The sequence below is a fragment of the Rhamphochromis sp. 'chilingali' genome, assembly GCF_963969265.1.
Source record: "Rhamphochromis sp. 'chilingali' genome assembly, chromosome: 14".
Taxonomy (NCBI): domain Eukaryota; kingdom Metazoa; phylum Chordata; class Actinopteri; order Cichliformes; family Cichlidae; genus Rhamphochromis; species Rhamphochromis sp. 'chilingali'.
In genome coordinates, this window is record NC_137941.1 from 4,069,369 (window position 1) to 4,079,417 (window position 10,049).

A 10,049-nucleotide genomic window follows, 5' to 3' on the forward strand; every position below is an offset into this window, starting at 1 on the left:
GTGATGCACAGAGGCAAGACTGCACAAAAAGCATATTTCTGGAGCTGGAGCTGAATATACTTTGTGGTAAAAGGAATTACCACAAGAACACACCCACGCACACACACAGGCTGCACAGTTGTGACCTTAGTCACAGAGAAGCAGAATGAAAAAGGAGAAGGAGGATGTCCCATATTAGGACATTTTTCATGCCAGTGGTGAGGCATCGTTTCCATATTCAGAGGAATTTATTTTTGCTTATCTGCGTAATAATTTTAAATCGATATTGTGTGACATTTTTGTTTTTAGTCAGCCTCTGCAACATAGTCAAAAACACCATGAAAACAGTCACTTCACAGGTGTACACAGAAAACACACTGATGCTCTGAATCCCACACAACTTGTTTGAAAGCAAAACAAAATACAAACAAAACATCATTGCATTTTATTCCACTATGTTAATACTATAAATAAAAACATTTGCTGCACAAATCAACACACAAAAGCTCATCAGCGTTTTGCCCCCCTGCAGGTCAAATGTCTGAGGGGAGGAGTACCAGATCCCCAGAATGTTGTGCTAAAATATTAACTATTAACTATTAACTACTGGGCTATTTCTAGTGTATTGATATGTGAGCTGTCCTTCACGGGTGGCCTTGTTTCCAGGACACGCTGATGTGCTTTGTCTTATATATTTTTGATGTGCTATATATATAATTATATATCTATATTTTAACTAAAAAGAAAAGCTGAAAAATGCAAATAATGTCAGGAATACAAAACAAACAAAATAATGAGATATACAAGAAAAAGAAGCTAAAAGGAAGATGAAGGTATGTGTTCTCTGTGAGAGTTGTTGCAATGCAGTGTTTTTAATAAATAAATAAAAATAAATAAACAAATAAATAAAAATAATAATTTTATCTGGTGATTAACCATTTGCATGAAAAAACAAACAAACAACAGAACTTTTGTCCGACTATAAAATCCAACCTTCTTTTCATGTGTTATACCAAGTATTGTGCAAAAATCTTGAGCCACCAGTTGTTTCTTTATATTTTATTCCCAAGAAGCCAGACTTTCTTATCATTTTTTTTTACAGTGCTCAGTAGTTGATGTTGGTCTTTCAAAGTTATTTGCTGGAGATTGGAGATTTTAAAAAACATTTAGGTTCATTGTTACTAGCAGGTTGTCAGAAAAATACATACTTTGCCCATTTCTTTATCTGAATCTATAAAAAAATGCCAAAGATATCACAGTTCAACAGACATAAAATAGCATTTTTGCACCAATAAAGTCCTAAAGAGCTATTAGCTGAATCTTTGGCATACCTCAGCATGGTGTGCAGTGTGTCTCAGTTAGGTGCAGTAAGTGAAGCCGATGATCTTAAGAAATAAAGAAAACACACTGCCAATTCAGTAGTGTTTTCATGGATGGGCTTAACCAGAGCCTGGGCCTCTACGTTATTGAAGCAGAAAAGATCATCATTACAGAGAACAGAACCAAAGGCAGAGACAAAGAAAGAGCTCTGAATGTCCTTCAGAAGAACCCTGGAGAACTACTGCTGAAGATACTTATAAAGAAATTACAAAAGTTCGGACTCTTGAATTTTATGTTTGCTATAATTGTACAAACTCTATTTTTGCATGACAGACTTTATTTCCAGGTCTGTTTACGTGGAAATAAAGTCTTGAACGATATATAATATGTCGTTAACTTTTGCTCCTACAATCCTACAATCTAAACACATCTGGTACCTGCACTGCTATTTCCGGAGTGGGCGGGGAGAAGCCTGCGCGTAGGCCGATTCCATGTTACCATAGTAACAGCATAGCCGCAGCTCATCTGTTGGTTGTCCGCAGGAGCTGTGGAAAAACTGCGTTAAAGTGGTTGCTGGGCCATTTTTACGCGCCGCGGAGCTGCAGGGAGCATCTCAGGACCGGGCAGGTAACATGGAGCTGTAATGGTGGATCGTATTCCACCAGATAGCCTTTGAGGTCATGCTTTCACAGCGCAGAAGATAACGTTAGCGGTCAGACCCACAAATTGTGATCAAGCCTGCAGCAGAGTGCGTTACTATTGGAGTAAGACTTCCGCTTTATTTTCAAAATAAAACTACGTTCAATTCAATTTTATTTATATAGCGCCAAATCACAACAACAGTCGCCCCAAGGCGCTTTATATTGTACAGTATATCCTATAATAATAGATACAGAGAAAAATCCAACAATCATATGACCCATATGATAAAATTTTCTCATATTACTGTGAAATCAGAAATTGTGTCAAGCTGTAAATTAAAAAAATATAAGTGCGTGAATGCTGATTTTTTTTATGTGTGCTGGTTAAAGTGGTTAACAATCGCAGTTAAGGGTCTTTAAATACTTAAAAACAACAGCGTTAGTAAGTGTTTCAATGTGAAGGCAGTTTAACACAGTTTTCCCCAATTTTATTTTTAATTTTTTCTCTTAGCAACCAGTTTAATAGTTTAAATATTCATTATAATATTTTCTGCTCCTTGTGCATGTGACATCAGATGGGCGAGGCTATTAACATCCAGTGTTGGGAAGGTTACTTTTAAAATGTATTCCACTACAGATTACAGAATACATGCCCCAAAATGTATTTTGTAACGTATTCCGTTACGTTACTCAATGAGAGTAACGTATTCTGAATACTTTAGATTACTTAACATATTATCGTGCTTTTTACAACTACATGAATGTACTATTGCTGTGTGATTTATTACTATTACTGAAGGTCCGCGGCTCCGAACCGTAGTAAAGGACCTCTGGCTAATACTTCGGGTTCGTGTTGGGCTCGTAGCAGAAAAATAGCTTTTCTTTGTTGTCTGGGTCAACTTTGATTGCGAGAGAGACGAGAGACAGAGAGAGGCGTTGAAAGACTGCTCCAACGAACTTATTGTTTCGGGGGAAAACACAAACACAGTGTACAGTCGAGTCTTAATAGCGTGCTTACAACTGGGCTTTTGGCTGCAGTGGTTATTATTATATTTACATGCTTCCAGCTCCCGTTTCTGCTCGATGACAGCTCGTACTTTTCTCCTTTTTCTCCCTCCATCGCTCACAGACACATAACGGGTATGGTAGTTCATTCTCCCTGCAGCGCGGACTACACTGCTCATGAGGCTACATTCTTTAGCGCTATGCCTGTAACACTCTGCCTATTGCATTCATATTAAATCACAGCCGTTTATTTTCCAACAGAAACCAAACTGCTCGGCATAGCTTAGCACAACAACAACAACAACAACAAAAAGAGCTCTCTCACCCAGGAAACACACAGTCGCAGAGAGCGCGCGTAGCTGTCAAACAAAACCCAAACAGTCCTGACCCGCCACAATATGAAACAGGAAAATACCGCTGTGTAATCCATTTATTTCAACAAAGTAACTGTATTCTAAATACCACCATTTTAAACGGTAACTGTAAATACAGTTACTCATATTTTGTATTTTAAATACGTAACGGTGGTACATGTATTCCGTTACTCCCCAACACTGTTAACATCATAGCATAATAACTTATATTAAAGAAACATTTCAAGGAAAGATTTTTCACTGTGTTAAACATTAACCAAAACCACCATTAAAAGAAATTTTTTAAAAAAAGCTGAAACTGTAACGGTGCGTACACACTGAACACGGTAGACGCGACCAGAGCTTCAGGTGTGAAAAACATCTCAGTGATATCTCTTATATCACTCCCCTTTAAATAGCTGTCCAGACAGAACAAAAGTGTACATTATTTGTTGAATTGTGTTTCTTATTTAATAAGCACTCCTTTTAGAGAACAGTTGATGACGAGCCTGAGGTAGAAAAAGTCTCTTACGAGAAATAACCTTAATGTAATAAGTTATATAATGTGTCTAGATAGAGTTATAGTGTTATTTTCCAGGAATTTCATTTTTTTATTTTATAATACTAGTCACAATAATAATTATTATAAGAAGAAAGTAATTAATGACTTATTAATAGCTTATCTGTAATTCACAGCTGTAATCACACTCTGAAAAGGCCTAGAAGTGGGCTCTTCGATCTAATCCTCAGTACACACTGCAGTAGCTGCACATCCTTAATATCTGCACAACCTGTGCAGTGTGAACAACACAGTTTACAGTACAATTTCAAGCATATATATTTAATTTGTGTTATATACTGGGAGTTATTCTATTTTATAACTTTATAATATATTCAATTATTTAATTTAGTTTAGACAGTTACTGTTCTTCCTTCTTCGAGCAACTATAACCACACAATTTCCTCAAGGTTTAATAAAGTATTCTGATTCTGATTCTCTTTGAGGTTTGACACCCGTTTTTCCACTTTTACTTTGAAAGAACACTCCCGAAACCGGAAGTTTAGATGCCACAAAGAGTAACATTGTAGCTGCGCTCTTTAGCCGTGTTTCTGTCACAGTTATAACTCGCTATTAATACTCTAACGCCGTAGCTGTAGTTGCTGTAATGAAGTAGCCGGGGGGGATTCGTGCCGGCGGGCTAAGAGCCGCAGAGATACGAGCATTGTTAGCTTTCATTTCTTTAATAGCAGCTGAGGTTAGCACAGGGTATTAGCTGCCCTTGGTTTCGATTCACGCTGTAGTTTGGTTCTCCAGCAGGTTCTGAAGGACTCACGATGTCTAATGATCTCGCTGGAGTGTGGGAGGTGGCGCTGAGTGATGGAGTTCACAGAATCGAGTTTGAACACGGGACCACCACCGGAAAGAGGGTCATCTACGTGGATGGAAAGGTGTGCAGTCATACTGTTAGCCGGGGAAACACTGGACGTGTTTTGCTGGACTAATCTTATTTATTAATTTATTTGATTTTATTTGAGTGTTTCTGAGGTCAGCCTCATCAGCTCCTGTGATTTTCTGATTTATGCTCCAGGAGGTCCTGAGGCGGGACTGGATGTTCAAACTGGTGGGGAAGGAAACTTTCAGCGTGGGCAGTTCAGACACCAAAGCCACTATCAATATAGATGCAGTCAGTGGCTTTGCCTATGAGTACACCCTGGAGATCAACGGGAAGAGCCTGAAGAAGTACATGGAGAACAGGTCAAAGGTCACCAGCACCTGGTTGCTCAACTTAGACGGCATTGACTGCAGAGTGGTCCTGGGTGAGCTCCTCTCAGTGTTTGTATCATTCAGCTCTTGTCCTTTTACTTCTGTTACTGTGACAGCTTATAATTATGATTTTTTTATTCATACAGAAAAGCTCTATATTCAAGATTCTGCAAAAATTATGCAAAAAAACCCCTCCCAACAACCCAAAACATGATCTCATAGGAGAAAAGATGCAACTTATTTTATAGCTTTAATAGGTTATAAAATACAAATATATATCTAAGATACATAAAGCTTTAATTCATCTACATAGTCAGTCAGGATAGATATAGACCTGATATTTAGCACAGTGTGATTTATGCCTCTTCACAGCCACCCTCTAATATTATGCAGTAGCTGAGCCTAAGCTCCTTAACTACTCTAAGCTTGGACCATATACAGCCGTGTCTGTGATCTGGGCGAGTTAATCCTTCATATAATTGTACTGCTTACAGTGGATCAAGTGGCAAACTGCCTTGAAAGCACATGCCGCAAATAACCACTGTGCATTGTCTGCATTTGTAACAGAGATATCCCAGCTGGGAAAGAATGGAAATATTAAACTAAACTTTATATTAAATACAATCTCTGTGGTTTGTCTTTCACTGTATGTAGTACATTTTGTACTATGCTTTATCCAGCATGTCTTGTTCAACTATTCACACACATTCATACAAGCACTTCTACACCTAAGCGCTTTCCATCTAACAGTCACACTCTGATGAGCACATTGAAAAACAACTTGGGGTTAAGTATCATGCCTAAGAATGCTTTGGCATGTAGACTGAGACAGACAGGAAAATGTAAATTAATCCAGAAACACTTTGTTCAAAGGATTCTGGCAAGACACAGTAAATACAACTTTTATTAAAAGTCAGGTTATCATGTTAAATATTCATTACCCTGATGTTGATCAAGATAACTGTGGTTGTGATTTTTGCTGTAACTGAGCAGCCTGAATTTGGTTCTTGTTGAGAAACAGAAACAAACAAAGACTTGATTTATAGTAGTCAAACAGAGCTCAGCAACTCTTTGGAATAATATACAGCATGAACAGTATATTAGATTAGCACAAAGATAATATCTCTGTGAAATGAACTCTAATAGGCTGTAATTGTGTGTAATTACTCATTTACTCAGTATGCAGCAGCCAGTGTTCTGCCATTGGAGGCATTTTCCATTTTTCTTGTCTTTATAACTCAGTCTGTGCATAGACTCATGTGGTCCTGCAGGTCTGAAGTCTTTGCTCTTCCCTGCCTTCAGTGAAAGTAACTTTATTAGTTCTGTTTAGTGTTTCACTGCAGAGAGCAGATGAATGCAGATAAAGATTAAGGCAAACAAGGGCGTTGCTAAGATCAGACGTTGCATTGCCTTTCAGTCACAAAGTTAATGCTGTGGCTCTTTAACAAATGTCAGCTGTGGTTTTATAATGTCAAGCGGAGAATCCTGTGCTGGTGCAGACCATAAATCTGGCCACCTACAAGTGATTAAATACGCAGAATAGATATGAGTCAGACTAGGACTGGAAACCACAAGACAGTCAGATAAACTTTCTCATTCCAGCACCCAGCAACATTACACCTAAAGTTAAAGCTAGTCACTAACCTGCTCTCACTGGCTCAGCAGCTGTGTCTGGGCCAGTTTACTTACATTTTTTTTAAATGCTTATCTGGTAAATATTAATTTAAAAAAATCTGTCTTTTTACTTTCAGAGAAAGACACCATGGATGTTTGGTGTAACGGACAAAATATTGAGACTGCAGTAAGTAAAACACGAGTGACATAATACAGGTTGTTATTAGAGCAGCAGTTCCCTTAGTAACAGACCACTAGGGGTCTGTGACCCGGGGACCCTGCAAGAGAGATGGTATAAATCATAGATTCATTAAAGAGTGCTTATGTTGATGGGAGGCATTCACATTAAGGATTAGGCTGTGTGTACTTGTTTTGTGTATTAAAATTTGGTTTGGATATTGTCTTTGTGTTCGGATATGTCATTTTATCTGGGGTGTTGGTCTTATTATATTGAATTGAATTGAATTGTTAACTACAATTGTAAAACCATAAGTTGTTTACTGATGATTGTTTGTGTATTCCTGGTTGTTGTTTTATCTGCTCATTGCCTTTGAATATAAATTGATTGGTTGCTTGTGTGGTGCGGTGCATTGTTTTCTTTTGGGATATCATATTGGATCATTATTTTCGTTTGGAACAGGACGCTTCCTTTCTTAGTTCACGCTTTTGCGATTTGCGCCTGCAGGGTGAGTTTGTGGACGACGGCACAGAGACGCACTTCACACTCGGAGACCACAACTGCTGCGTGAAAGCTGTGAGCAGCGGGAAGAGACGAGACGGGATCATTCACACGCTGCTCGTGGACGGCACGGAGATCGCTGAATGCACAGAGTGAGCGTGACTGCGCCTGGATGACAGCAGAGATCTGGTTTTGTATCTGTGACGCCGAGTGAGGGCGCGAGGTGATTTAAAGCTGATAAAGTCAGGGACCAACTGAGAGAAACAATGCATTGCTGCTGTAGTGTGCGGAGTATATTAGCCATATATATACTGGTGAAAGCTGTCCTGTAAATAGCATAGCTGAAGACAAAAGCTAAGTTTGAGCAGTTTTAGAAGACCGAGGGCAGCTACTAATGCCAGAAACAAGCATTTACTGTCTCCAAATGTTCACACTGGATATTTGATGTGTGCACTGGTCTTTATAATCATATTAACACTATTAATCTCAGTAATATCATCAACACGGGAGTCCAGATGTGCCACATTATTCTCTCTCAGCCAGGGTTTTAACACGAGCAGCTGCTTTTGAAGAAGTACTGTATCACACAGCCAAATGTTACCAGTGAGCTGTCCCAGTAAACCCTCACCTCATTCTCTCTTACCTTTGTGCTAGCTTTCTTGTATTTTCAAATGTTGTGGAGTGGGAGGTTCAACAACGGGGTAACTTTATTCCTTGAATGTAGCAGTGGACTGGTTCCTGTTCTGGTGTTGGCCTGTTACATGCTTTGTGTTTCCATTGGTTAATTCTGTTGATATGAAGTGATTAGCTTCCAACGGCCTGCTGTTGATGTGTCAGAATATTTACAGGGTGCGTTGTTCTCAGTTTTCACTTAGGCATAAATCATTTACACAGCTGCAATCACTCACTGATGTCCAAACACACTTTAAAGACGTTCTGTTCTCTTTAGAAAGATCTGTGACTGTGTTGTGCTGTCAATTCATGAGGTAGTATCATAGAGTGTATGATGGACAAAGCCACTGTGATGTCACCCACATTTGTCAAAGCCACATTTTTGGACCCTTCAGCTGTCCACTGTGACCCTCTTAGGTTTTTTAAACCAGGTGTCACAGAAGCGGGGTAGATCGGTCATTGCCCCCATTATCGTCTTTCTGAACATTATGTATTAGATATGATGTAAATGTAGTGATTGATACCACTGATTAATTAATGAAGTGTTTACCGAGGTCACAGCTCAAATGACAGAGGGCTCCTTTTCCACTGAAATCTGTTGAGTTTTTTTTCCTGCTAACTACAAGTACAGAAGTCGCCCCCTGCTGGCTATTAGAAAGGATGCAGGTTAAGGCATTGGCTTCATTTTACCAGTATGGAAGCTATGTCCATCTTATACATGCAGTCTATGGATAATACAGAATTTGAGCTAAAAATATTTTAATAAAATCATGGTTATTAAATATTAAGGATTTCTCCAGTGTATGTGAAGCAAATGTTTGGTAAGAGACGTTCACTAAGGCTGTACTCACACTAAGAAAGCTGTGCCATGCCCAAGTATGTTTGTTTCCCATTTTCCAGTTTGTTTGACCAGACTGCTGCATGCTCCACCCCGGCAGGGTTACATGAACTGCCCCAGTCCAGGTTCAGTTGGACTCAACATGTGCATGTTATGTGACCACTAATCGTGCACAAGTACTTACATGTAACTCCAGCACTTGTTCAATGACAGCTGCCTGTGTGAAAATCACTGTGTTCAGCACTTCACAAATCTATAAGGCATATGAGAGGATGAAGTGTCAGCACTTTAAAATGAAACTGGATGCATAACATCATGAACGTCACTGTAGACACACACTGATGCACACTCTGAGCCCAGACTGTTAAGGGTGAGTGCAGGCGATCAGTGGAGTGGTGACGAGGCGACAGCCATGATGTGTGTGAGTACATCCTCACTGTTAGAAATTGGAACCCAGATTTACTCAAACACTGAGCCAATCCAAACTGGGTTTAGGCATTAAAGAAAGTACTGTTGGTATTTAGAAAGAGAGCGCAGTGACAAGATGACATGTAGGAGATTTTGAACTGAGATTTTTGCCCCTGCTGCATATATTTCTATGAGTTCCTTTTTCTAGGTGCAAAATATACAGAGAATTCTTAAAGCTCACAAACTGATTTACTAATGTTTGCAACACAATTTATTGCTAATCCTGATAATATTTAATTCAGAATAAAACATGAAAATGTTTCCAATTGTTATTTTTGTGCTTGATATTAAAATGAGCTGACTTCTGTGTGTGTGTTGGAAACATAATACGTTTTGTAAATCATTGGTAAAGTTAACCACACCTTTGAGCTCACATGCCGTTTTGCCCCATGTAGTAAATCTGGCCAACTTAGCAAACTTCATCTGCTGATGTCTGTGAAACTGAACTGAAATGCAGCTGAAAGCTTCGTGAAACGGACACACTATTTGTTTTTCCTGTCAAACTGTTTCAAGGGTCAAAGGTGAAAATGTTTCATGCTCAGTAGACTGTGACATTGTATAGTTATGATTACCTTCTCACTCTGTTTTTCATGTGTCGTGTATACAGGAATAATGTTTATACATGTATTTCATTTTGTAAGTTGTTTAACTTGTATTTTATTTTATTAAATTTGTGTAGTTGATCAGGTTTTGTTGTTGAGCTTTAAGTAAAAAA

At 38.8% G+C, this 10,049-nt stretch overlaps 1 protein-coding gene across 4 annotated transcripts; it reads left to right on the plus strand.

Annotated features, from left to right (window-relative positions):
• The first annotated feature begins 1,766 nt into the window (after nt 1-1,766).
• LOC308409370 (fas apoptotic inhibitory molecule 1-like) lies at nt 1,767-10,030 on the plus strand. Of its 4 annotated transcripts, none has more exons than XM_080902062.1 (5): nt 1,767-1,926; nt 4,614-4,747; nt 4,888-5,116; nt 6,815-6,864; nt 7,363-10,030. In XM_080902062.1, exons 2-5 carry the CDS (start codon nt 4,634-4,636, stop codon nt 7,510-7,512), a joined length of 543 nt encoding a protein of 180 aa, XP_080758188.1. In that variant the 5' UTR covers nt 1,767-1,926; nt 4,614-4,633; the 3' UTR covers nt 7,513-10,030. The 4 variants fall into 4 exon arrangements, with proteins under 4 accessions (XP_080758188.1, XP_080758189.1, XP_080758190.1 ...); XM_080902063.1 differs by having other exon boundaries at nt 1,785-1,926; nt 4,617-4,747; XM_080902064.1 differs by lacking the exon at nt 1,767-1,926 and adding an exon at nt 1,937-2,063.
• The last annotated feature ends 19 nt before the right edge of the window (nt 10,031-10,049 follow it).

Bases quoted from the DNA above. Each gene is read 5' to 3' on its own strand.
- LOC308409370 (XM_080902062.1), top strand. From the start codon at position 4,634: ATGTCTAATGATCTCGCTGGAGTGTGGGAGGTGGCGCTGAGTGATGGA. The intron at 4,748-4,887 runs GTGTGCAGTCAT...TTTATGCTCCAG, and splicing joins TCATCTACGTGGATGGAAAG to GAGGTCCTGAGGCGGGACTG. The intron at 6,865-7,362 runs GTAAGTAAAACA...TTGCGCCTGCAG, and splicing joins GACAAAATATTGAGACTGCA to GGTGAGTTTGTGGACGACGG.